Source organism: Peromyscus californicus, unplaced genomic scaffold, assembly GCF_007827085.1.
Source record: "Peromyscus californicus insignis strain IS unplaced genomic scaffold, ASM782708v3 Scaffold_6__1_contigs__length_162567912, whole genome shotgun sequence".
Classification (NCBI taxonomy): Eukaryota; Metazoa; Chordata; class Mammalia; order Rodentia; family Cricetidae; genus Peromyscus; species Peromyscus californicus.
Window position 1 is genome coordinate 98,396,074 of NW_026294584.1, and position 27,807 is coordinate 98,423,880.

At 46.2% G+C, this 27,807-nt stretch overlaps 1 protein-coding gene across 2 annotated transcripts; it reads right to left on the minus strand.

Moving 5' to 3' along the window:
- On the minus strand, positions 1 to 27,807 carry Dguok (deoxyguanosine kinase). Of its 2 annotated transcripts, XM_052720463.1 has the most exons (7): positions 27,621 to 27,807; positions 16,181 to 16,293; positions 9,342 to 9,529; positions 5,364 to 5,511; positions 1,456 to 1,571; positions 848 to 947; positions 1 to 242 (listed from the first exon to the last, which is right to left on the minus strand). In XM_052720463.1, the coding sequence occupies exons 1-7, from the start codon at positions 27,760 to 27,762 to the stop codon at positions 216 to 218; spliced, it is 834 nt and encodes a 277-aa protein (XP_052576423.1). In that variant the 5' UTR covers positions 27,763 to 27,807; the 3' UTR covers positions 1 to 215. The 2 variants fall into 2 exon arrangements, with proteins under 2 accessions (XP_052576423.1, XP_052576424.1); XM_052720464.1 differs by lacking the exon at positions 16,181 to 16,293 and having other exon boundaries at positions 27,621 to 27,729.

The following is a 27,807-nucleotide window of genomic DNA, read 5'->3' on the forward strand; positions in this document are numbered from 1 at the left end:
TTAGAAAAACAACCTTAAGTCAGCTTTATTTTTAAAGTGCTTGAGATTAAAAAAAAACAAAAAACAAAAAAAACAGCAGTACTGAAGACAGCACACACTGAGTGTGGGGATGCTTGAGGACCAAGTGCATGTGCATAGCAAGATGGATGGAAGGTCAACGTTTGATAGCTTCAGAAAGTTGGAACCAGACCACGGCCAAGATGTCTAATTACTGCTTACAAGTTCCTTATAAAGGTGTTTACCTGCAGGGAAAGAAGATCTAATGTTACACTGCAGTTTCAATACTCCCCCGCAGTGTATGCATCTCCAGTCTCATGAGCATTTATGAGGCGAGGAAATGTGAGCTGCCCAGGGTCAGAGAGCACCAAGTGGCAGCTGGGCACAGAACCCACGTCTTCCGTGTCTCTCACTTTAGAGCACCTTAGAGGGAGGCGTCAGCTGGCCAGCAGACGCTGGAGTCAACTGGCTGATACTAACCCAGCACACTTGGAGCTGGGATTTTACTGTAACTTGCATAAAATCCCAGGGCTTTGGAGTGTGAAATGCAAGTGAAGTACAAAGCAAAGGTCAGACACAGAGAGCAGGAGAGGAGAGCACTTCACTGGGAACCACTGCAAAGGCCAGACACAGAGAGCAGGGAGAGGAGAGCACCGCACTGGGAACCACTGCAAAGGCCAGACACAGAGAGCAGGGAGAGGAGAGCACTTCACTGGGAACCACTGCAAAGGCCAGACACAGAGCAGGGAGAGAAGAGCACTGCACTGGGAACCACTGCAAAGGCCAGACACAGAGCAGGGAGAGGAGAGCACCGCACTGGGAACCACTGCAAAGGCTGAGGTCTACGCACCTGTCCCATGAGCTCTTCTTGTTTGGCGGTGTTTTCAGAGAAGTCGTCACTGACGTTCAGCACCAGCACTGGCACGTGCTGCAGAGCTTCGAAGTGGAGCCTGGGGCAGCAAGACAGAAACGCCAGGGTAACATCATTTACCCACCACACTACCATCAGAACCTGACGCCTCTGCCTGTAGACAGTAGTTTTAAAAGAATTCAATGAAACTGCCTGCAAAGTGGAAGGCTGAGACTCTCTAGTCCTGAAACTGCTACTGAAGTCAGCATTCCAAACATTTGAAGTGAACACTCCAAGCCTGAAGGAGGACAGGCAGAAACTAAGAAGTCTATTCAAATGGACATTTTTCTAAAACATGTCAGCCCTCCATCCTGAGCCAATTATGACAAGCATTCATCACAAGGCACAAACTAGGGAAGAGGAAGGAAAGGAAGGAGGGAGAGAATCTACCAGATGCCCCTTCGGGACGCATGGGTTGTATTTGACAGGACATCTCCTAGCTGACAGATGCTGGGCACTTCCCTCTGTGTCCTTACAGTCCTGGGCTGTGTGCTCAGCTTGTGCTCAGCATAGTGGTGGAGGCCTCTGTCTGCCAGTTACATACTCACTTGGTAGTCTTGTGAATAAACCAGTCTTCATGCTGACCATGTAGCTGTTCAAGATAGGCCAGCTCAATGCCTTTCTCTTCCTCTCTGGCCCTCTGGTACAATCTTTCCAAACAAACCTAAAAGACAATCCCCCTGCTGTTACATTGCAGTCTTCCAGAGCCAAGCAACCCACAAAATATCTGTATGTCTTCTTTGGGTACCACAAGCCATGACCTTGCTTCTGCTGCCTTGTTCTCTTACTCAGAACACTGGTGCCATCTTGTTCACCTGTGCCTCAGACTGCTCCGGCAAACACATTCTCCCAGTCAGCCACACTGGGAAGCACATCAAGAAGCCAGGAGATTCTAGCCTCTCTACTGGCTGTCCTCTCACCTCTGCCTTGGTGCTCATGCCTCTCATCTGGACATTCCAAGAGCCTTCTGCCTCTCTGTCTTCTGTGTGAGTAAGTGCATGGAGAGAGCACAGACCTTACTTAGAGTCAGTCAGCTGTCATGTGCAGGTCCTGCAGTCTCAGTGGGCTGCCCATTCTCCGTCCCCCACCCACCCAGAGGTAGTGAGGCTGCTCTAAGGTAAGGTACATTAAGATTCTAGCAAAGGCCATCTCTCCTTCCAGGCTGTCCCTCACTCCAGCCTTCTATGGTACTTGTATCTCCACTTAAAGTACTCTGCTCCATAGGTTCTTTGCCAGCTACAGACATAACCACATGCTTCAAGAAGCTGTGATTTTGCCATCCTCTTGCCTCAGCTTTCCAGGTGCCTGGCTCGTGAGTGCCGTTCTACTTATAAAGTGATAAGCAATTTGAAACATCTCTTTCATACTAGACCAAGCACTCACTCTGGAGCAGACATCTGCACAGGTCAAAGCTAACACCCAATGAAAGGAAACTTGAGTCTTGACACTAGCTCCTCTCTCCCTTCCCCTTTTGTAGAACTCTAGTCTGCTTCCACCTGCAGGTCTGAGGTTCTCTGCTTCTGAGACCTGTGTCTCCTTCACCCAGCGCAGAAGGCCACCCCTCCTACGTGTCCTCGACTTCCTCAGCTCCTCCCTGCTCACTGCTTCAGCCAGACTTGGCTCCTTCTTAAGGGACAGACCAAGCTCCTTCCCACCTCAAAACTCTACTCCAAATGTTGGTTTTGCCTGAATTGCCCCTGTTCCTCTTTCTGCCTGGCCAAACATGTCAGCTGTCCTGAAGTATGGGCAGATTAACCCACTGACTCAGGACTCTCCAAACATGTCAGTATTCATGTCAGCTGTCCTGAAGTATGGGCAGATTAGCCCACTGACTCAGGACTCTCCAAACATGTCAGTATTCATGTCAACTGTCCTGAAGTATGGGCAGATTAACCCACTGACTCAGAACTCTCCCCCTTTCCCTTAAGGAAATGAAACCACGCAAACAACTCTTCTTTAGCAACCCCCCCCCCCCCCCCCCCCCCCCGCTGCCCCGGTTTAATTTTATTTCTCTGCGGTAGTTCCAGATCTACTCCAGGCTGACTTGGCATTCTGTTGTCCCTCTTTCCCAATAAACTCCTGACTTCCGCTACTCAGTTCACCTCACACATACAACTACTGTGATATGCTTTCAGCAGCAGTTTATGCACACATACACTCTTCACTCCATCTTCTGAAGTGTACAAAAGGCACGAGCTCTTCCTATTACAGGCTGCCCAATTGCCTCCTCAGAGATTAACCACACTACATTGCCACAAGCAAGCAGCTTCAGCTAAGTTACTTTATTTTCTCCTCTGAGAGAAAAATATTGTCTGAATTCAAGTAAATGAATATTAAAAACAATATAACCATGTTTTCAAATACACACAAGGACAGAACAATTCTTGCAAAAGCTATTTATAATTATTCACGCATTGACTACAGACAACCATTGACACCAGCCTGGATCTATTAAAATCAGTTAGCATTCCCTTTCTATTATTAATTTGCTAAACTGAGCAAACTTTTCTTCCCTTTAAAGTCTAGACAAAGTCCTTCTTTGAATATTTGGCGTAATTCTTACTTTACTGACATGGTTATAATGAATTATTTTAGTTATTTTTATTTTTATTTATTTATTTTTTTAGACAGGGTTTCTCTGTGTATCCCTGGCTGTCTTCAAACTCACTCTGTAGACCAGGCTGGCCTCGAACTCAGAAATCTGCATACCTCTGCCTTCTGCGTGCTGGGATTAAAGGAGTGCACACCACATCCAGCTAATGAATTATTTTAAACAGGTCCCACAGAATAGTTTTATGCTGGCCCCACTTCATTTCAGTCCCCACAGGGAACACACACCAGAATGGGAAGGGGAAAGATGGTGTGGGTAGAGGTGGCAGGCAGGGACTCTGTGGTCAGCTTCCCCGGACCTACTAGGCTGTGACTGTCAAAGGGTCTGCTCACTATGCCACTCAAATCTCAAGCTCAGGTGGCACTTGTTCCCATGCAGCCCCCAGCACTGTGTCCATGATTCACTGTCCCAGACAGGGATAGGAATCCTGAGGCATACAACCAGCTGTACCCTCTCTTGACTCCACGGGGTAGGGAACACAGGTCCAGACATTTCTCTTCCAATTAGTAGTATTATTGTTGTGATTGCCAGCTTCCTTGAATTTAAGGGAGAACAGGTGGACAGGGGCCTGGAGTCTGTCTCACAGACTCTGAAGCCAGTATTTGCCAGGAGTCTGTGTTGTGCTGGGCACTAGCTTGAACCCATGCCCTATTCATCCTCTAGCATTCCTGGGTTCCTGTATCTAACACCATCCAAACAGCACTAAAATCTCAAATCAATCACTTCAATTAGCCTCCAAAGGGACAAACCAGCCCCAGGGACAGTCACCATTCCTACCACTACCCTGTCCTTTCACGCAGGCCCCTAAAGGGCCGTAAGAAGGAGGGAGGGAGACTGGCTCGCTCTATGGATCCCCAGCAGCCCTGCTCTGCTCTCAGCTCCCTGTCTCCTCGGCTTCCCCTCTACTGCTGCCCCGGCCCTGAGGTGACCATGCTGTTGCCGTCTCTCTCAGAATAGGTTAGGTCAATACTCTCCCTTCTCCCAGCCTCAGCCTTCAACCCCCTGCTTCTTAGACCAGCCACCTTATGACTCTCACGAGAAATCTAACACCTCCTCTAACTCCACCTACACCTCCGCTTTGTCCTACTCCACAGCATCTCACTGCTGGAGAGCCTTCCTCTCCCATAGAACCCTACCTCAGCCATGTTCTGTCATCCTCTGTGGGAGAAGGCTCCTCTCTTTCCCTCTCTTTCCCCCTGTAAAACCACCCGCCTTCACAATGTGCCTCGTTTTTTTTCCGTTTTGAGACAGTCTCACTATGTAGATCTGACTGTCCTGGAACTCACTCTGTAGACCAGGCTGGCCTGGAACTTACAGAGATCTGCCTGCCTCTGCCTCTCGAGTGCTAGAATTAAAGGCGTGCATCACTACACCTGGCTCACAATGTGCATCTTTTATTCCTCCTCAGACCACAGAAAGCAGTCAGGCAATGTGCGTCCACTAGCCAAATTACTTCACTTCGCAGAAGATTCTCCTCAGCCCTTAGGACTTGTGAATATATAGTTCAACTTTATTTCAACCTAAAACTTCATCTAGAATCTCTTACTCTCTGATGTGACCTAGCTTTTGCATCACAACCCAGGAACTCCCCATACTATACCATGAAGTCCTGATGGGGCTGGCAAGACGGCTCAGCAGGCAAAGGCACTTGCCAAGCAGCGCTGTGGAATATTTATACAATGATGTATAACATTTGCTTATGCTGTGAACTATTACTTTAACTGTAAAAGTGTAAAGGTGTGTTACATTTGTTTAACAATGTAAGGATGTGTGTTAAATTATGCAAAGATCTATTCCATTTGTTTCATGCAGTTCTAACATCTAAGGTTTTAGGTTCAGAGTTACCTGGGGAGAAGCCTGGAGATAGATGAAGCCATGTAACAAGAGCCGGTTTGCAAACTCCTGAAGGAGAAAAGAATGCCAGTCCTGATAGATGTGCCATTCGACGTCACTGAGGGAACCATTTTCAAAAAGATTCTTTGCAAAGATATACCTGGTTGGAAATGTTGAGTGGGAGGTTGGGGTGAAGGAGAATGGGAAGTGGGATGAAAGACAGAGAGGGAGAAAAGTAGAAAAATCAATAACTGGTTTGTTCATGCTTATCCAAATCACTTAACCAGTCTAGCTCCCATCAGCCCTTAGGAAATATGAATTATTTTGAAAAAAAAAAAACATTTTATTATTTATGTGTGTGTGTGTATCTGCGTGTGGGTTTGTGTACATGCATGTGGGTGCGTGTGGAGGCCAGAAGAGGGCAGTGGATTCTCTGTGTTAGACTCACAGGCAGTTGTGAGCCAGTTGATGTGGGTGCTGGGAATGAAAATTGGCTCCTCTATAAGAGAAGCAAATGCTCTTAACTGCTAAGCCATCTCTCCAGCCCTGGAAATCTGAGTCCTCAGTCTACAGCATCCATCCTGCTCAGCACTGGAGATCTGAGTCCTCAGTCTACAGCATCCATCCTGCTCAGCCCTGGAGATCTGAGTCCTCAGTCTACAGCATCCATCCTGCTCAGCACTGTAATGACAAGGGCGCTGACTGACCTGACATAGGCCCACACTACAGCTCACAGATGGAGCAGGCCATGGCAAGGAAAGGGCCTCCAGAAAGGGATCCAGTCAAGACACACAACATGGACATGGAAACCTGAACCTTGCAGATTTCTTCATTACTATAGCCAGACTCCAGACAAAACCCAAGGGAATGCAGGGTAAGCCACCCTTCCACACTGCATTTCAGAATGAGGGTGTCAGAGGCAGGCAGATCTCTGTGAGTTCGAGGCCAGCCTGGTCTCCAAAGCGAGTTCCAGGAAAGGCGCCTAGCTACACAGAGAACCCTGTCTCGAAAAACAAAACAAACAAACAGAAAGAGGGTGTCTGAGTCTCTAGCTGCTGAGCCATCATGCTTTGTAGCTGAGAAGCAGGGGGACACCGGCCTGTGGTATCAGTTCTGGAGCTGACTTTGGCAATACCAAGAGCACACAGAGCATACAGGAGCCTAGCTTCCTCTGCTGAGCTTCCCATCAGATCAAATATGGCTAAAGCTGAGATATCAAACTAACTTCTCTCTTTGCTTACTACACAACAGAAGGAGGATCTGGCAAATTGAGAAATCAGAGCTGTAGAAATCATGGCTTCCAAAGGGTCAATTCGCCTTTTAAAGCCTGATACAAAACACAATTTACATCCACAACAATGAACTCCAGTTTCTAAGGCAACCTCAGCAACTGGCCACTTCTGGGGAAATGAAATTCAAAACCCTTGTGACTGGCTCAAGGAAGTGCAAACTGCAAAGCTGTGTCACCTTTAGGAGAGTGGCTTTCAAAGTGACTGCAGGGTCTGATCCAGTTGCAGCTTCCATAAGCCATGTTGCCTTGGAAAGCTACCTGACTCTCAGCCCACGGGAGGGAATGACTACATATCACAACTGTGAAGTGCTCAGAAGGGTGGCGATCACTCAGTAACCAACAATCCTAAGTCATTATAACTGCTCTTCCTAGGCCACGAAGAAGCTAATTTGAAAACTCCAAAAGTGAACTTGCCCAGACTAGACTGTTTCGGCTACAGCTCTCTGAAGGCAACAAGAAGGTGACTTTTATAACTCAAGTTTTGAAAAATGCTGCCAGCTTCTCCAAGGACAGCTAAAAGACAAAAGTTATATCTTGCAAATAAAGATGACCAAACCTAAAACAGGGGCCTATACCTCTCCTGGGGTGGGCACTTCCTGTTCTCCATAACTGGTGATAATGGGCAGAAGGGGAGTGGGGGCTAAACACAGAGAGGTATGGGGAGCTGCAGGTAGAAGAGGGCTGAAGGACTCAGCAATCCTGAGCTCTACTCCAAAGCCACACTGGTGCTTTCATTAATTCAACCAGAAAACACTTCCATTTCTTCCTCCCTGCAATACTGTCCTCTGGACACCACACACACAGACCACACTCGTGAACATGTATGCAGTCCTTGGGAAGGAGTGTCCTCACTGGAACAGGGACTAAGGACTCTGGTGTGGCCCTAGGGCAAAGCCTGGTGCAGGAGATAGTCAATAAACCTATACTGATCAAACTAATAAAGGAATGAGTTTTTCCCCTTTGGCACTGGGGCTTGAACTCATACCTTGGGCACGAAAAGGACCACTGAGTCATACTCTCAGTTCCTGAAATACATTTTTAAAGGAATGGAAGTCTAAATACTCTTGAGATTAGATTTATAACAGGTTATCCTTTCTACCTGAAAATATCCCCCTTCAATGAAAGCAGCTTCTATGATGTAACGGCACACAGTATAACCAACTGCCTACTCCTTTACGAGGAAATGTCAAGACCCAGATAGTTCTTAACAATTCATTTCTACCGGCATCTGGTGGCATGCACCAGTAATCCCCATACTCAGAAGGCAAAGGCGGGAGGATCACCTGTGAGTATGAGGTCAACCGAGCGACACTGAGTTCTAGGCCACCTAGGGCTACAGCTGGGACTCTTTTTAAACAAACAGCAAAGCACCTGTAATTAACAAAATATGTCTGTTTCCCTCTGAGGGGATTCTCATAAGCCCTCCACACTAAGAGGCTAGAACTCAAAACAGCAAGTCTGAATGCCTCCAACAGCCTAGGTAGTTCATGTGGGTAAGCTTCCTAGCCTGGGAGGTACAGCTCCAGAGAGGAGAGAAGCCAGGTACATGTGCAGCAGAAATGAACTAGAACCTGGAGCCAACTAGCTCTACCATGAACAGTTAGCTTTCTAAAGAGCAGACTCCTCTCAGACCCTGGGACGAAGGATGGCACAGCACTGTTTCTTCCACATAGCTAGTGTGATCCTCAAGTGCAGTCAGAATGGTCATGTGATTTACAAATGAACTCTCCCCTCCTTTTTTTGGAGACAGGGTCTCACTATGTAGCCCTGTCTGACTTAGAATTCACTATGTAGACCAGGCTGGCCTCAAAGTCACAGAGATCAACCTGCCTCTGCCTCCCAACTGCTGAGATAAAAGGGACGTATGCCAATATTGCTGGCCTTGAACTCTCATTTAAAAAAAAATTAAGCCGGGCGGTGGTGGCGCACGCCTTTAATCCCAGCACTCGGGAGGCAGAGCCAGGCGGATCTCTGTGAGTTTGAGGCCAGCCTGGACTACCAAGTCAGTTCCAGGAAAGGCGCAATGCTACACAGAGAAACCCTGTCTCGAAAAACCAAAAAAAAAAAAAAAAAAAAAAAAAAAAAAAAAAAATTAAATTATTGCTTTATTTTATGTGTATGGTATTTTGCCTGCATGTCTATATATGCATCATGTGTATGCCTGGTGCCATCAGAGATCAGAAGAGGGTGTTAGATCCCCTGGAACTAGAGTTATTGATGGTTGTGAGCAGCCACACAGGTGCTGGGAATAGAACCTGGGTCCTCTGGAAAAACAGGAAGTTTTCTTAACTGTTGAGCCATCTTTCTAGCCTACAAACTCTCATTTTTTAATTTCAGGAGGCTTTCCAGTAAGAGCTGCAACTAGCTTACTTAACTTGGAATTAAATGGGTAACCAAGTGTCTCCAGTGATGGAGGCGGGCAAAGATACAGAATGTTCCATCTTGAGTCATGGGGCTCAAGACAGATCATTTCTCCCACCAAAGTCATTCAAATTCAAACTCTGCACAATGACCAGATCAAGGCACCCTATGCCTTTGTCTGTTGGCACCCTGAGCCCATGGCCTGGTCTCTGGAGCCTGAAGCCTGAAGAGCATGCTTTCCCAGAACAGACGGACTCACTTCCCAAGCTGGCTGCTAGACTTTACTAAGAGTACTTCCCCGTTTACCCCTTAGGGGTTGGCAGTGTTTGGTGTCTTACCTGTCACTGTACACAGACCTCTCGAAGATCTGCACGGACTTCTCTGCCTGTAGGAGTCTCCCTGGAAGGGGCTCCAGCTGCACTTTCAGACGGCTCATGAAGGAAACCGTCTGGAATGTATAGGACCATCTCTCTGGCTCTCGGTACATCATTTCTAGCAAGTTTCCATGACCTTTGGAAGTGTCGTCCTATGGGAGAATGCAGAAGAGGACAATTTCCTAGAAGGTGTATTATTTTATAGGACACACCCCACCATCTGTCCTTCCTCAAGAAGATTCAATACTTAATGTCAAAAATAACCACAGCTGTGTCCTTCCACTGAAAACAGGAAAAAGATATGCTTTTCCAGCTTAATTTAAACTATGTAAGCAGGGAAGACTGTTCAACCTTGTGTGGTAAGAATCTGACAGAGAGAGATGATACAACACATCTACTGGAACAGCGACCAAAGTAAAACTCACAGACAATTCACATACACACCGAAGACTGGACTTAGGGAGTCTATTTGGGGTGCGTTAACTGACTGTCACCTACAACTTCTCCTTTGAATCAAATCCTTCTACTTTAATACCATGTTGACTTTCAGATTCCATTTGCTATTATTTTTCAAACTTCAAGGCAGATAAGAAAGAAAACCTAAATAAGAGAATCTAAATAACCAATGAATTAAACAAACTTCTGTGTCTTTCATAGAAGGATCATACTTTGTTCGAACAAAGTCTAGTTCCTTCTTTATTCTAGGAATGATGAAATGCAATTTGAAATACCATTCTGAATGTTCAGGTGGGAACAAGTAGTGGACACTCAGGAGCCCAGGTATAATTTCTAGGCTCAGTTACTGATTCAATGCAAAAGTAAATTTTTGTTTGTTTGTTTGCTTGTTTTTCGAGACAGGGTTTCTCTGTGTAGCTTTGGAGCCTTTCCTGGAACTCGCTCTGTAGACCAGGCTGGCCTCAAACTCACAGAGCTCCTCCTGGCTCTGCCTCCCCAGTGTTGGGATTAAAGGTGTGCGCCACCACTGCCAGGCAATAAAAATAAATTTTAAGCAAAGCATCTTGTATCTTCCTTCCTTCTTTCCTTCATCATTCATTCATTCATTCATTCATTCAATCATTGCTACTGAAGGCTTGTATGGCTAAGGTATACTACATGGGCTGGGTGCTGTAAGGAGTGGAGAAAAAGGAAGTAATACTTACTTCAGAGTTCACTGGATGGTTAATTCATCTTCCAAACAGCTTCCCAAGGTAAGCAATGTTAGAACCATTTTACAAAGGGGAAATCCACTAAGAGGCTAAGTAACTTACTTGTGTAAGGTCCCATGGGGGAATAATAATAGGGAATGGGGCTCAAACTGGGCTCTCTAGGTTCTTGATTCTAACACCTCTCCTATAAAGATGAACAAGATGCAGTAACTGGACTCAAGGATTCACAATGTGGATGACTAAGATATAGAGAGCTGACTAGAAGGCCAAGCATGTGACAAATGTCCAGTCATTTACGCTGTAAAGAACGGAAAGAAGTTTCTGGCAAAGAGTATCACTAAGTTTGGAAGTAAATGAAAGCAGAATCTTCACAGAAAATGCAAACATTGCTCCACTGTGTCAACAGAGACAGTCGGTATAAAATACAAGGGCTGGGGAGACGGCTCGGCGAGGAGAGTGACTGTCATGCAAGTGTACAACAGAGCTCAGCTCAAACCCCAGAGTCCACAGAAATCTGGGCGCCGTAGCAGGCACATCATCTCAGGGCAGAGACAGGAGGGTCCTCGGGCCAGCATCCTGGCACACACTGCAAACTCAAGACTGTCTCCACTGCGATGGAGGTGAGGACCTACACCCAAGGTTGTCCTCTGACCTTTTTGTTTTTGACAGCCTGTTCTCATTTTATCAGTGAGGCAATCTCTCGACTCTTGTTGAGACATTCGTTTTTGTTTCCTATTTTGGACAATAGCTTTCTCAGCACAGAGACTGACTTGTTCCTTTTCAGCTGCAGGATATACATATGTGTATGTGTGTGTGTGTGTGTGTGTGTGTGTGTGTGTGTGTGTGTGTGTGTACATACGTGTATATATATATATTCTACAATTTTGTATCTTTTATAGTATATATAAATATATATTTTAAAATTGTGTATGTATATGTCTATGTTTGTATGAGTGTACCTGTACATACTCCCCTCATATACACATAATTTAAAATAATAATAAAGGGGCTGGAGAGGTGGCTCAGAGGTTAAGAGCACTGACTGCTCTTCTAGAGGTCCTGAGTTCAATTCCCAGCAACCATATGGTGGCTCACAACCATCTATAATGAGATCTGGTGCCCTCTTCTGGTCATACACGCTGTATACATAATAAATAAGTAAATCTAAAAAAAAAAAAGCAGGCTGAGGAGACAGATTAGTGATGAACAAACATGAGAGCCTGAGTTCAGACCCTCAACTCCCAGGTAAAAAGCTGGGCATGGCTGTATGCAAGCTAGTAATCCCAGCACTATGAGGGTTCAGTGACAAGTTCTACCTCAAGAGAATAAGGTGGAAAGTCAAAGGACAGGACACCTGATGTCCTCCCTGTCCAAGTGCACGCGCGCACGCGCGCGCGCACACACACACACACACACACACACACACACAAAGATTCTTACAACTTTTGTTTTGCTTTGTTTTTGGAGACAGGGTTTCTCTGTGTTGCCCTGGCTATCCTGGAACTCACTCTGTAGACCAGGCTGGCCTCTGACTCACAAAGACCCACCTGCCTTACCTCCTGAGTGCTGGGATTAAAGATGTGTACCACCACCACCTGGCAAGTCTTACAACTTTTAAAGCCACATACAGCATAAAGAAATACAGGAGGCCGTTTTTAAAATCTTGAGCTATTGGAGTCATAAAAAACAAAAACAAAAAACAGATCTTCCAAGATGGCTCAGGGGGTAAATGAATCTGCTGCTAAGACAGACAACCTAAATTCAATCCCAAGGACCAATATATATTGAAAGAGAACTGACTCCTGAAGGTTGTCCTCTGATCTCCAAAGGTACCATGGCACTCTTCCCCTTCACTAACTAAACCTAAAACTTTAAGGGCTGGGGAGACGGTTCCGTGGACAAGAGTGCTTGCTCTGAAAGCATGAGGACTTGTGTCTAGAATCCCAGTATCAATGTAAAAAGCAGAGCTTTTGGCCGGGCGGTGGTGGCGCACGCCTTTAATCCCAGCACTCGGGAGGCAGAGGCAGGCAGATCTCTGTGAGTTCGAGGCCAGCCTGGGCTACAAAACGAGTTTCCAGGAAAGGCACAAAGCTACACAGAGAAACCCTGTCGGGGGTGGGGGTGGGGGGTGGAGCAGAGCTTTTGGGGTTAGAGACAGACACTCAAATCCTGGCTAGACAGCCCAGATGCAAAGTCTAGCTTCAGGTTTAACGAGACACTGTACCAAGGCAATATAGCAGAGGGTGACAGAGGAAACCACTCAATATCCTGCTCTGGCCACACATGCCTGTGCACACTCACATATGTATATCACACACATGAGAGAGAGAGAGGTGGGGGAGGGAGGCAGACGGCAGCCTTTAACACCCAAGGCAACAATTGGTGAAGAAAAGATGGACCAATTTGACTACAGAAAAACTAAACCAGTCCCAGCGGTGATGGTGCACACCTTTAATCCCAGCATTCCAAAGGCAGAGGCAGGCAAATCTCTGTGAGTTCAAGGCCAGCCTGGTCTACAAAGTGAGTTGCAGGACAGCCAGGGCTGCACAGAGAAACCCTGTCTCAACCCCCACCCCCCAAATCCCAAACAAACAAACAACAACCACCACCCCAAACAAAAAACTAAACCGGATGGGTGGTCATGCACACCTTTAATCCCAGCACTCAGGAGGCAGAGGCAGGTGGATCTCTGAGTTTGAGGCCAGCCTGATCTACAGAGTAAGTTCCATGACAGCCAGGACTACATGAAGAAATCCTATCTTGAAAAACCAAAAACCAAAATCCAAACCTAACCAAAATAAAACAATAACAACAACAACAACAACAACAACAACAACTAAGCAGAGGGCTGGTGAGATAACCTCCAAAGCAGGTTAGGTTGTTCTCCCCCCACAGATGTGCCGTGGTCCACGGCCACCTTTCCTTTCCCCACACTTGAAAAGAAAAAGAAGCAGAGTCGCTGCTGTACAAGCTGCCATGTCTGTCAGACTTAAACCTTACTAGCTGTAAGGGAGAGAGGAGAGCAGCTAAACATAGCTTTAGTTCTTTGCTCTGCCATACAGAGATTCTGAGTTGTGTGTAATGTTTATGATTTTCATAAATAAAAATGCTTTCACTGTGCAAAAAAAATTGAAAAAAAAAGAAGCAAAAATCTCCCCACTAGACAGTATCATAAAATACCATATATAGTCTGGCTGGAGAGATGGCTCAGTGGTTAAGAACACTGGCTGCTTTTCTAGAAGACCAGAGTTCAATTCCCAGCACCCACATAGTGGCTCACAACTGTCTGTAAACTCCACTTCCAGGAGATCTGACACCCTCACAGACACTGGCAAAACACCAATGCATGTGAAATAAAAATAAATAAATACTGTATATAAAACTAAAAGAAAAACGTATTAGCAGAAAAATATATCAGCTGTTTATCCCAGTTAACATATTTATATTTATCTACAATGAGCTCACAAAGACACCAGGAAAAAGATGAAGATCTTGGGGCTTGGCCCACAAGCATGAGAACTAAGTCTGAATCCCCAGAACCCACATCAAGCCAGGCACAGAAGCATGGTAATGTCTGTCTATAAACCCAGTGTTCCTAAGGCAACATGGCAGGCAGAGACGGGTGAGTACAGGCAATGCCAGAGCCAGTGGATGAACAGAGCCTATCTCAAAAACAAGGGAAAATGTCTTCACTGATGTGCACACACATGGGGATGGTGGTGGTGGAAGGAGGGAGGGAGGGAGAGTGGGAGGGAGGGAGGGGGAGAGGGAGAGAGAGAGAGAGAGAGAGAGAGAGAGAGAGAGAGAGAGAGAGAGAGAGAGAGAACACAAGCACACAAGAGAGCACTAGAAAAAAAATCAAGGGACAAACAGGCAGCCCACTAAGCAAAAATAAAAAAGCAGTTATCACTGAGAATGCAGAGTGCTTGCCTAGAGTGTGGAAGGGTCTGGGTTTAATCCTCAGCCCTAGAAAAAAAAAAGAGAGAAAAAGGAAAAGGAAGAGAAGGAGAAAGGCTCGAGAAGAAGCCCACACCCATGCTCTCATGTATCTTACCTTCTCTTGGGCATCTCTTTTTCTCTTAACCCTTGAGCTCAAATCTATATTAAACTATCTTCACTAACCCCCCTCCCACTCCCCCAAAAAAAGAAAGAAAAAGAAAAGAAAGACTGGGGAAATGGCTCAGTTGATAACATGTTTGCTTTCTAAGGGTGAGGACCTGAGTTTGATTCCCAGAACCCACATAAAAAAGCAGGTGTGGTGCAGGGTGTAATGGTCTGCGTCATACTCCTGGTGCTTGGCAAGTGAAAGCAGGGAGACCAAGAGTTCAAGGTAGCCTAGGCTACAAAAGACTGTCTCAAAAAGAAAATACAGGACTGGAAAGCTGGATCAGTGCTTAAAAGCACCAAGGAGTGGAGAACTCAGCTCCTTGACTTCAATGGCGGAGTAGCAAAGATTCTGTGAGTGTATTTTAAAATGTTACTACTTGCTTCTGGCATACTCAGAAAAAGATATAATCTGTTTCTAATGGAAAGTTTTACAAATACACATCTGTATACATACAAACATAAACAGATGACTGGAAAAACATAGCATGCCAGCCACACAGGCAGCATTGCTCTGAACTGGAATAACAAAGCCTGGCGCCCAGATCTCACTCTATGGTTTCCTAGCATACAGAGCACTGGTGAGTGCCTGTTGGGCTCTGAGCAATCACTCTTGGTAAACTGAGTGGAAAAGAAATACACTGCATGCTGCATCACTCACACAAAGTGGCTTCAAGATGGAAAACAGCCCGGAGGAAACCTGGAGGTGTTCTCAAGAGATTAGGTCTGAGAAGGAGAAGGCCCTCTGAGCCTCAACTGTACACTGGGCAGAAGAACCTGAACCAAGGAGCTCAAGTCATATGGGTTCAACGTGGTTGAACATATGAAGAACTGACCAATAATTAGCGGCTAAGACAAGACGGAGTCACTCAACACATTCCCAGTGCCTGCAGGAGTTCACAAGGCCAGCAGCATGCTTTGCTACTCCTTCAGCTCTTTTGAGCTCTGTCCAGACTGACCCTCCCCACTCACACTGATGGGGCAGGGCTTGAAAGCAAACCTATAGCCTTGGCAGAAGCAGCAGACCTGACGTTAGGGTTGAGTCGTGAGGTATGAGTGAAATGTGGGGTCAGACCAGGCTGAAAGAGACCTGGCAGACACTTTTAAGACCAGTGCCTTAAAAATGTGAGCTGTTGTCTCCTCATTGACTCAAAGAGTGACCAGCTGCTCAGTAAGGTCCTTTCCCAAGTCTAAGACATTCTCATTGACTATTAATCCTGCCAGCCACCCTCAATAACAACAATACAAATACTCAAGGGTAGGAATGACAACATTCATCTTCAGAGCCTGGATGGTTGGGCATGCTTGGGAAACCACAAAGACAGGAGGCGGGTGCTTACACAGACATACACAAGCCACACAAATCAAAACTAAACATATTCAAACAAGTCATATCCTCTGCGGCCTGCTTTCTGGAATGAAGCTATTTTAACAGACAAGCTGGGCTACTTCATCTCCTTAGAGCAAATTAAATTATTCCAACTGGACTGCTTGTCCGTGGCTGCCAACTACCCCCCACAGCTGAAAACTTACTTTTTGGGTGCCAGCAGCTTGGATTTTCTGCCATGCTGCTACAGGTTCTGTGGCCACTTGCCACTCTGGGTGAGTATTCGTGAGTAGCTTCACAAAGGTGGATTTGCCCACAGCTGCAATGCAAATGGCATGTGTTGGATGCTTCCCAAATCTGGATGAAGGAGGCAACCACCAACCTCTGCCGAGAGTGCCCATCTCATGGGAGCAAGGGCCAGTTTTTCCAGCTTCAAAACTTGGCAGCCATATGACTCACTGTCAGCTTGGTGATGGGATGGGTAGCTAACCAGCTACCACAGTGAGCACAGGCAACAGGGAGGAGCCATGGCTTTAGGATTCAGGCTGCAGTTTGATGAACCAACCTCCTAGAGACAGGGTACTTAGTAACTGTTGACAGTAGACCCTTCAAAAGTGGGTGAAACCGGGTAACATGACCATAAAGCCGGGTTGTGACTGTAGAAACTCTAAGTCAAGGAAAGACCATTACAAGCTAACAAATGCTCATGGAGGGCTAACTTGTGCTTGGGACTGTCAAGCACTGGGGTATGCCAGTAATACAACACTGGATGCATTTTATCCTCAGAGGACAGGGTGACAGGCACTAAGGAAACACACAGGAAGCTACTGATAAATCATGCTGTGCTGAGAGGGGAAAATGCAGAATGCCTCGGATGCAGCTCAGGAGGTTGGAAAGGACTCCTTTGAAGAAAATGTCGTTTAAAGAAGCCCCAAAAGATGAGCAGTCAACCAGGCAGAGGGTGGGTGAAGGATAACCCACACACGGGAGCAGTGTGAACCAAGGTCCGGGAACGGCAAGGAAGGGAAGGCTGCAGTCCCAGAAGCAGCCAGCAGGGATGCAGCACCTGGAGTGAGGGAGAAGAATGGTCCAGCATGGGGATGGCCAGGCAGACAGGTGAAGTGCAGGCTACACAGGGCTCACAGGTTTGACCACTCAGTCAGAAGCAATGGGTTTCAGCAGGGAACCAACAAGATTCCTTCCCAGCTTTCTATTTATTTTTTTCTATGTGTATGCGTGTCTTGGCTTGCATGCATGTGTGTCTGTATACCACCTGGGTGCCTGGTGCTCACACAGATCAGAAGAAGGTGTCAGATCTCCTGGAACTGGAGTTCTAGATGATTGTGAGTTGCCATGGGGGTGTCGGGAATTGAACCCAGGTAACAGCAATACAGTGTTCTCTCTGACTCCTCCTTCTCACCCTTTAAAGGCCACTCCACAAGCTGTGTAAGAATGGGCTGAAGTGGAAGTCGGCAGAAGAGTTAATTGTGGCTTGACTGGGTGATATCAAGGAGGTGGAATCAACCTAGTCCCACAACACTAAGACCCTATCTATTTCCATTTACACCTATATCTCGCACATCTGTTCTGAGTTCTAGGCAGAGAGAACCTTCTGGACCTACCAGGCATAGCTCAAAGTCTGTATTCCCCAAATAAACTCATCACCAACCCACCATGTGGAGCTTCCCCATCTTCCAGACTTAGAGAAGGGCAATATCCACTGCTGTCAGGACGTCCTCCTCTGCCAGGCCTCCAGAGGCCCCAAGGTCACTTGCCTGTATTGCTTAACTTTTTCTCGTTTGTCCTTTTCTTGTTTGCACTTCTAACTCAGGACCAGTATGGTCCCCTGACTCTTCGACTCCAGCTGTGCCCTCTGCAACGGACCTCCACACCGCTGCTGTGTTCCATGTGAAGTACATCTTAAAATGCTGTCAGGACTGGATGTGGTGGTGTATCTCTGTAATCCCGGCACTCAGGAATGCTGGGGCAGGAATTTCATGTATTTGAGGCCAGTTGGAGCTAGACAGTGAGTATGAGGCCAGCCTGGATACATAATGAGATGCTGTCTCAATACCAAAATCCGTTTGCTTTCATCAACAAAAAAGTATATATATCCATCCATCACCTGGGGGTGAGGTGGCATGTCATGACATGCATGTGGAGATCAGAGGACAACTTGTGGGAGTTGGATCTCTTCATGTGGGTCCTGGGGATCAAAATCAGGTCATCAGGCTTGATAGCAGGCACCTTTGCTTCCTAAGCCATCTCACCAGCCTTGGTTTTTAAAATTATATTTATTTACTTGTACGTACAATGGTGGACTTGTGATGGTCAGAAGACAATTTATGGGAGTTAGTTCTCTCTTTTCATGTGGGTCCTGAGACTTGAACTCAGGTGTTCATGTGCCTTTATGTGCTGAGCATCTCGCTTGCCATATTGCCTTTAGATAAAATCCAATCCTATAAGCATGGTCTGAATACAACAGGACCTGGCCCCTACCTATACCCTTTCATGCCTCAGCTTTCCTGCTGGCCCTAGCTCCTTACAACCCATCATACCATGATCTCTCCTAAAAGTGTGACTGTACTGCTCTCCCATTCGCTAGAGCATGCCCTCTCCACTCCTGGTCAATTCCTACAGCTTTCAAGGGTTGGCCCCCGTGTGCCAAGCCTTTGCTGACACTGACTCCTCAGAACTGGGCTAGCCAATCCTTTCTGAGTGGCCTGGTGGTCTAGACATGACCCATCACTACAATGACAACTGTTTCTCTAGGCAGAGGATGGGGCTTTGCTAGGACAGAAAACCAAACCTAGCCTCACATTCTGCCTCTACAAACAAAACATTAATTTCAGTTCCCTTCAAAAAAGACCAGTCTGAATGTGGTGGTTAACACCTCTGATCCCAGCACCTGGGAGGAGGAGGAGGAGGCAGGCAGAGTTTGAGGCCACCTGATCTACATACTGAGTTCTAGACCAGCCAAGGTTATGTACTAAGACCCTCCCTTGAAGAAGAAGAAGAAGAAGAAGAAGAAGAAGAAGAAGAAGAAGAAGAAGAAGAAGAAGAAGAAGAAGAAGAAGAAGAAGAAGAAGAAGCAGCAGCAGCAGAAGGAGGCCTTCAGAAGGGATCTGAAGTTCAATCTCCTTTATCAAAAGCGGTCTTTCTCAGAGAGAGAATCCAAATGGGAAGGGGGGGGACGACTGATCAGAAGTGCATGTCTCAGCACAGGAGCCTACACATCAATCTGTGGCATTCATCACACAGCACCCCACTCCTCTGAGAACACAGGAGGAGCACAAACAGCTTTGCAGTCACGCTCTTCTGTCCCACCTCCACCCAACTTTGCCTGTTCATCTTGCTCTGCCTCTGCTCTACCCACACAGAGGTGAGTAAATGCCTTCCCTTCCCTCGTAGCTCCAGGCCAGTGACTTAATTCTTCCTCTTCCAAGTCCAATGTCTCACCTATAGTAACAGTGACTTCTCTAGTTCCCAATTCCTAATATGTTGGTGAGTTACCAACTGGTTGAGATGCGGATTTTTCAAACCTGACTGTATCAGCTATAATATGTGGCCTAGGAAGCTAATATTTAGAGAGTAGGTTGTTCAGTAAGTCTGAAAAGATGGTCCTTATGTTTAGGCTGAAAAGCTACTTAAACATTTAAAATGATATTTACTTTGTGTGCCATGACATGTGTAGAGGACAGAGGACAACTTGCAGGAGTGGTTTCTCTCCTTACACCATTTGAGTCCCTGGGGACTGAATTCATGGCCTCAGATTTGGCAGCAAGTGCCTTTACCCACTGAGCCATCTTGCCAGCTCCCGAGAACCATTTAAAATAATATGCAAAAGGAAGGCATTGTGGCTCATGCCTGTAAGCTTTGCAACTGGGAGTTCAAGAATAGAGCAGAACTACTGCAAGTTGGAGGCCAGCCTGGGCTAGAGAGCACACTCCAGACCAGCTCCAGCTACAAAGTGAGACTGTCACAAAACAAACAAAAAGTAAAATAATAAAACTAAAAGGTGAAGGCAGCTGCTCTGCTGATTAGAACTAAATGATCATCAGACCTGCTTGTACCTGGAGGTTGAGGAGTATCAACTTCATATCTGAGATCAGAGAGTGTCAGTTCATCTCAGGGCAGCCAGAACTGAGAACTCGAGTGATGCCAGTGAAATATATGTTACTAGGGCTGGGAGAGCCTGGGTTACTCACTATGGAGTAGCATTTACTGAATGAATACCATTAGAACTGAGCTGTGCCCAGGTACCATCCACACATGTGGAATAATCACTTCAATAATGGAAATTATTTAAATAAAACCTGGAGATGGTGTAAATTTCCAGTGTTGCAATAGCTACAACTCTTCCAGAGGACCTGAGTTCAGTTCTTAGCACTCACATTGGAGAGTTCACAACAGTCTGTAACTCCAATTCAAGGGAAATAGAGTGCCCTCTTCTGGCCCCAACAGGTATTGCGTGGAGGCACACATGACCCCACAGACACACCTGCATACAAATAATTAAAAATAAAAAAAACAAAATCTTTAAAGACAAATGTCTTAATGTGTTTTCAGAGGCTTCACAGTGGGGATTGGTTCTCCACTGCCACAGAGGCTTGCTAATGACAAGAACACCCATGTCTACAGCCAGCCTCCCTTCAGATAATTTTTTTTAAATCTTGGACTTAGCACAACACATCGCTGTTGTGTTTCACTGTGTTCCACCTCTCAGTCCCCCTTTCAAGCCTTACCTGTTGGCATACTTGATGTTGACTATGGGGAGCATTTCTTAGAGTATATCACTTCAACACATGAGTTTCTAACTTTGGAATGTGCCTTCCACAAACCAGAGTTCTTCTGTGACTGCTCATCTTTTCCTAAGTCATGGCTTTTTCTTCACAAACTTTTCTATAAACTGTATGCCTGTTATATTTAATTATGCTACAATACAGTAGTGACAGAAACTGACCTAATGCCCCAGATACCATATTTTCTATTATTCTAAATTTAATACACTTGCATCTCATGTTCAGAACTTTTAAAATACACTATCACTTCTGGGCAGTTTCTTGCTTTCTTTCTTTTTTTTTTTTTTTTTGTGGGGGCAGGGGTTTCCAGATAGGGTTTCTGTGTGTAGCATTGGCTGTCCTGGAACTAGCTCTATAGACCAGGCTGGTTCAAACTCAGAAATCCGCCTGCCTCTGCCTCTGAGTGCTGGGATTAAAAGTGTGCACCATGCCGGGCGGTGGTGGCGCACGCCTTTAATCCCAGCACTCGGGAGGCAGAGCCAGGCGGATCTCTGTGAGTTCGAGGCCAGCCTGGGCTACCAAGTGAGTCCCAGGAAAGGCGCAAAGCTACACGGAGAAACCCTGTCTTGAAAAAACCAAAAAAAAAAAAAAAAAAAAAAAAAAAAAGTGTGCACCATACCTGGCATTTTCTTTTCCTTAATAAGATGGAAAACATGAGGATAAAAAATTCAATTTTAAGCCTTTACTAAAGTTAATTAATGGCAGTAAATATAAATAAGATGTCCAGCATATTACAAAATTCCTTCCCAAGAAAATGTAGTCTTTATGTGAGGCACTGTAGCTGCTGTGTGCACTCATCCAGCAGCAGCTCAGAGCACCTACTAAGGGCACCTGTGTGCACTCATCCAGCAGCAGCTCAGAGCACCTACTAAGGGCACCTGTGTGCACTCATCCAGCAGCAGCTCAGAGCACCTACTAAGAGCACTTGTGTGCACTCATCCAGCAGCAGCTCAGAGCACCTACTAAGGGCACCTGTGTGCACTCATCCAGCAGCTCTCAGGGCACCTACTAAGGGCACCTGTGTGCACTCATCCAGCAGCTCTCAGAGCACCTACTAAGAGCACTTGTGTGCACTCATCCAGCAGCAGCTCAGAGCACCTACTAAGGGCACCTGTGTGCACTCATCCAGCAGCTCTCAAGCACTTGTGTGCACTCATCCAGCAGCAGCTCAGAGCACCTACTAAGGGCACCTGTGTGCACTCATCCAGCAGCTCTCAGGGCACCTACTAAGGGCACCTGTGTGCACTCATCCAGCAGCTCTCAGAGCACCTACTAAGAGCACCTGTGTGCACTCATCCAGCAGCTCTCAGGGCACCTACTAAGAGCACCTGTGTGCACTCATCCAGCAGCTCTCAGGGCACCTACTAAGAGCACCTGTGTGCACTCATCCAGCAGCTCTCAGAGCACCCACTAAGAGCACCTGTGTGCACTCATCCAGCAGCTCTCAGGGCACCTACTAAGGGCACCTGTGTGCACTCATCCAGCAGCTCTCAGGGCACCTACTAAGGGCACCTGTGTGCACTCATCCAGCAGCTCTCAGGGCACCTACTAAGAGGCACTGCAGCTAAAGCAGTGAAGCAGGGTGAGCTCTGCCCTCAAGGACCTTCCTCTTTTCCAACCTTGACACTAAGCCCAGGACCATAAAGGTTCTAAAAGCATTTTTGGGAAAACTTAGTAAATCAGGCAACAAGAGTTAAAGAAACTTAGTAAGTTTATTTGGTTTCTTTTTTTCCCCTCATGGTAAACTATTTGCCAAAAAAAAAAAAAAAGTTCCTCAAAGCTTGGAGCATGATGCAAGAAAGAAAGAGGCTGATGGTGCTCTCCTCCCCTACTGTGCCTGCCCCTGTGACTCAGCCTTCCAAGGTGGCCACTTTCTCTGAAGCCAGCCGCCTTGAACTCTCTCCAGCTCCACTCCATCCCTAGGCAGAATTAATTACTGCCTGCTCTAGTTTACCAAGGTATTAGAGTGTAATTATTTGTTCCCTCTTCCTGCTCACCAGCCAGGCTGGGAGCTGCTTTATGAAGACAGACTGCACCTTCCTCCTTTCCCAGGCCGGGTGCCTAGCCAGGTACTAAGAATAGAAATGGGGGGATAAGAATGAGGTGACTCACAGAAAGACAAGAGAATACAAGATCCAGTATTAAAAATAGGTAGGTTCTTCCCCACCAGAACTCTTTGCTCTTTTTTAAAATTTGATACAAGTAGAAGACACATCAGTGTGCTGAAAATACCTAATTCTAAATGCAGGAAAAACATGTCTTTAGCAAATCCCTCTACTGCCTTACCAGTCTCCAGACTGGGAGGAATTTACTGTCTCCTCCTCTCACATCAAGTCTTTGAAAGTGAAAAAAATCAGGATAGGCTCAGATGACCCACTGATAGTTATCTCATATGGCAACCTGCACTTCAAATGGGGTTTGTAGTTACAAGGTAATGGACTTCGGGAGACAGTGGGTGACACATACCATGGATGAACAGAACTAAAAGATCAGCTAGGTATTTTGTTGTTTGGATTTCAGGAGTTCTAGGTGTCACACTTGCAACTGCAGTCATACACAGCGCCTGGCTTCGGGATCACACCAGAAGCCTTCCTTCCCCTTTCTCTGTGTACCAATGACTAACTTCCACATGGATGTGATGGAACGGGACTCTGGCAATCACCTCATGGGCACAAAGGCAACACAAAAATAAATAGGGCACTGGTGGCTCCAGCCCAGGGAAGGTAGTGAACATGTGAACAATCTCAACAGCACTTAGGTGCAAACAGTTATGGGTAGGAAGTTCTGCCAGCCCACTCAGGATGAGTAATTCTGTGTGGGACATGTCATCTGACTGTGTGGTGATGGAAGCAATTGCTGACTAAAGCCAAGTCAGATGCAGTCTCCCAGGTCACTCTGCATCACCTCCAAGGCTTTACCTACCCCCACCCGTCACCAGCTCCATGCCTGGCATCTTAGCCCCATCTCCAGTCTCTTTGGGTACATAGTCAATCAGCTCAGGATCTCCTTGGTGTGTCTCACAGATTCCTCAGACAGAATGTATCACTCTTACATCCCCAGGACATCTCTTCCTTCACTTCATCCTCTGCTTCCTGAGTCACAACCCAAAATATAAACCTGAGCATCCTCCTCCTCCACTAACCTCTAAGCAGCCACTAAGTCCCGGCAATCTCAATTTGACCTTTAGCTGTCATTTCTCTCTCCATTCAAGCCCATGTCATCTTTCCTCCTTCAACTACAACAGTCGTAGAAACCAGTTTATTTACTCCAGACCTTTCCAATGTACCTACTTGTGCACTGGATGAGCTAGAAACAACGCACTATGGGTACTCCCACAAATGTGACATAGAACGTGTCCATTTTATGACACATTTGCTTATTCACTTACTGTGGTCTGTCTCTTTTCTAGAAACTAATGTGGTTATGGCACACACTGACCTCAACTCTCCAGTAGCTCAGACAGTCGTCTACTGCCAAGAGGATAAACTGGTGTCTACCGGCTTACCAACATCTGGCCAGTCATCCTCTGCAAACCTCTGTTCTGCCACTACCTCTCTTTCTTGTCAGCAAACTACCTGACAGAGCAATCGACAGATGGAAGGGAGGGAGGGAGGGTTGGTTGGTTTACTCTGGCTCACAGTTTGAGTCCATCAAGGTGAGGAAGTCATGACATCAGGAGTATAAGGCAGCTTTGCATCCGAAGACAGGAAGAGGGAAAGATGAATGCTGGTACTCTGACCTCCACACAAACATACACACACAAAGTAAATAAACATAATAAAAAATGTAAAAAGATGCATTCTAGTAACTAGACCATTTTTTTCCCCCAGAGCTGAGGACCAAACCCAGGGCCTTGCGCTTGCTAGGCAAGCGCTCTACCACTGAGCTAAATCCCCAACCCTGACCATTTTTTAAATAAACTTACTAACATGTTTCAATCTTTCACAGAAAGAAAAATTCCTGGGCGGTGGTGGCGCACACCTTTAATCCCAGCACTCAGGTGGATCTCTGAGTCCAAGGCCAGCCTGGTCTACAGAGTGAGTTCCAGGACAGCCAGGGCTACACAGAGAAACCCTGTCTCAAAAAAAACCTAAAAAACGTGCAAACCCTCTTCCAACTACAGCTCCCAGACCCTGGCATATTCTTCTAGGAAACATGTCAGTTGTTTTAACCTGCCCTCTGCAATTCTTCACCTTCCCATTCTCCTTGAATCCGTGAGGAGCAGGCTTTCAAGTCTACTCCTGAAACTGTTCAAGATCACGCAAATCTTCACTCAAACAGTGAAGATTTACCCAATTCGCCATTCCCTCCCTTTGAACATCTTTGCTTGGCTTCCAGGATATCACTGTCTTTTTCCCGTCTCCTATCTCAGTGACCTTCTCTTCTCCATCTCCTCTGCTCACTATTCCTCATTTTCCTGATCTCTTAAGGTCTTCAGGCTACAGGACTCAGTCCTGCCCTTCAATACAGTCTTCTGGCTTTACATATCATCTCTCTGTCTAGCTCTGCCTCTTCTACTCACATACCCAACAGCATATTCAACACTTCTACTTGGCTATCCAATAGCCACACAGCAAACCCAACACCCCTAAAACCAACTCTTGAAACCACTAACACAATCTGTTCTTCCCAGACTTCTCCATTTAAGACAACCGAGCTGGGTGTGCTATTTCACAACTGTAATTCCAGTTACTGTATGTTCAAGGCCAGCCTGAACTACATAAGCAAGATTCTGATTGGGAGTGGGGGGAGGGGCAAAAAACAAAAACAAAACACATGGTCTGGGCTGGAGAGATGGCTTAGCAGTTAAGAGTACTTCCTGCTTTTCCAGAGGATCTGAATTTGGTTCCCACTACCCATATTGGTGGCTCACAAACACCTATAACTCTCCCAGCCTGAGGGAACCTGAACTCACATACACATACTCACACACAGACACAGAACTAAAAATAAAATAATCTTAAAAAAAAAAAAAAAAGGCTGGGATGGACTTCCGTGGCACAAGGCCCCATGATAAAATAAGTAAGCAAACAAATACATGTTTAAAAAAAAATCAAAAACTAAGTCTTCCAGGTTATCCAAAAAAAAAATGACTGAGGTCATCTCTGAGCCCTCTACACACCTCATCTATCACCAGGTCCAGTTGGCCCTACCTTAAAATGTAACCTTCACCTGGGCCCAACTTATCAAATGGCCAAACCATTGTTGCAATGGTTTCCTAATCGACATCTTCCACTTTCAATGCATTGGACAGGTGATGCCTTTGTCCTTCAACACCTCAAACCATTGAACGGCTTCCTGTCTCAAGAGTAAAACCCCCCAGAGTTTTGGGGATCTATACAACCTGGTCATCTTTCATCTACCTGACCTCATCTCCTTCCACTGCCTCCCTTGGTCCCTCTACTTCAGCTGAAACGAATTCCCTCCTATTCACTGAACACACCATTCGATCCGCAGGCATTCCTACTTGCTCTGCCTGGACTAATGTTCGTCAGCTACTCACTTGGTTCACTCTCTCACATCATTCAGGTTATTGATCAAACATCACCTCATCAGTGAGGCATTTGTTGATTACTTAGAAAACAATTATCCTCAACCTCTCATCCCTGACGTCTCTCTACCTTACTCATCACTACCTTAATTTCTATAGTTTAGTAGGGAGTGACCTATGTATCACTCCCTATTCAAATTCCATGAGTGGAGAATTTTTATTTGTTCTGTTCAAGGCTGTATCTTCAGGGCCAACAGCAGTGCGGGCACAGGGAAGGTGCAAAGGGGGTGATTTGTTGTATGAGTAAAATGAGGAACACTATTTGCTGCTGGATTGTCTTCAGCACGCCATACTTGCGGATCCCATTATGGATCAGTGTCTGGTCAGAATTTAGCAACATTAAGTTGAACCGTTTTGTTTCAACGTTACTTTGTTTTTTTTTCAATTTAAGATACTGGGTTACTTGTAACAAAAAATGTTAACATATTTCTAAGTTTAAAAAGTGAGATCTAGCCGGGCGGTGGTGGCGCACGCCTTTAATCCCAGCACTTGGGAGGCGCAGGTAGGTGGATCTCTGTGAGTTCGAGGCCAGCCTGGTCTCCAAAGCGAGTTCCAGGAAAGGCGCAAAGCTACACAGAGAAACCCTGTCTTGAAAAACCAAAAAAAAAAAAAAAAAAAAAAAAAAAAAAAGTGAGATCTTTCCAAAAGGCAGGCAAATCTCTGAGTTCGAGCCTAGTTTGGTCTAAATAGTTAAGTTCCAAGCCAGGTAAGGGTTACATAATGACTGTCTCAAAATAAAACAAAACAACACCGTAATAATTCACAGTGCAATTAACATGGGAGTATGGCAAAATAGTGCAAATGGAATCTGCTAAGAATTGAGTCTAAATAAACAATGGGCCATTTTTAAGTGTATGTCCCGAATACTGCAAGTGGCACACTAAAATTATAATCTTTAATTCTATGTAAACTGGACTTTTATTTTTATTTTGCTAAATCTGGTTATCCTATTTTAGGAAAACAAATGGCACACTGTAGCGTCTATTTCTAGCAAAAGAAACACGCCAGTAAACCAGTACAATTCCGGGGTTATCTGCAGCCTGCGTGGCTTTTACGTCCCCATGGGTGAGTAGGTAGGCGGATTCTGAGGCCCAATGTCCCCAAAATCAAAACCCACGGTGCACTGTGGGAGAAAAACCCTGACAAGCAGAAACAGCAGGTCGGGTGGTGGCAGCAGAAGTGGGGGTGAAGTGGGCCGGATTGGGGCCGGATCCGAGCCCAGCTTCCTGTCCCAGCCGGTCAGTCACCTACTCGGCGGAGGCCAAGGCTCGAAAGCCACTTTCTGGCCCTTACCGATGTTGCCTTCGATGGAGAGCCTTCGGGGGCCGCCCCCGTCGTGCATGCCCCTGGCGCGTGGCGCGTCCATGAGCGCGTTCTGAGGCACGGAGCGGAAGGGCGCTCGGAGTCGACGCAGAAGCAACCGACGTGCGGCCATCCTACTCAAGCTCAGCGAGGCGGGCACTTCCGCCGAGGGCACTTC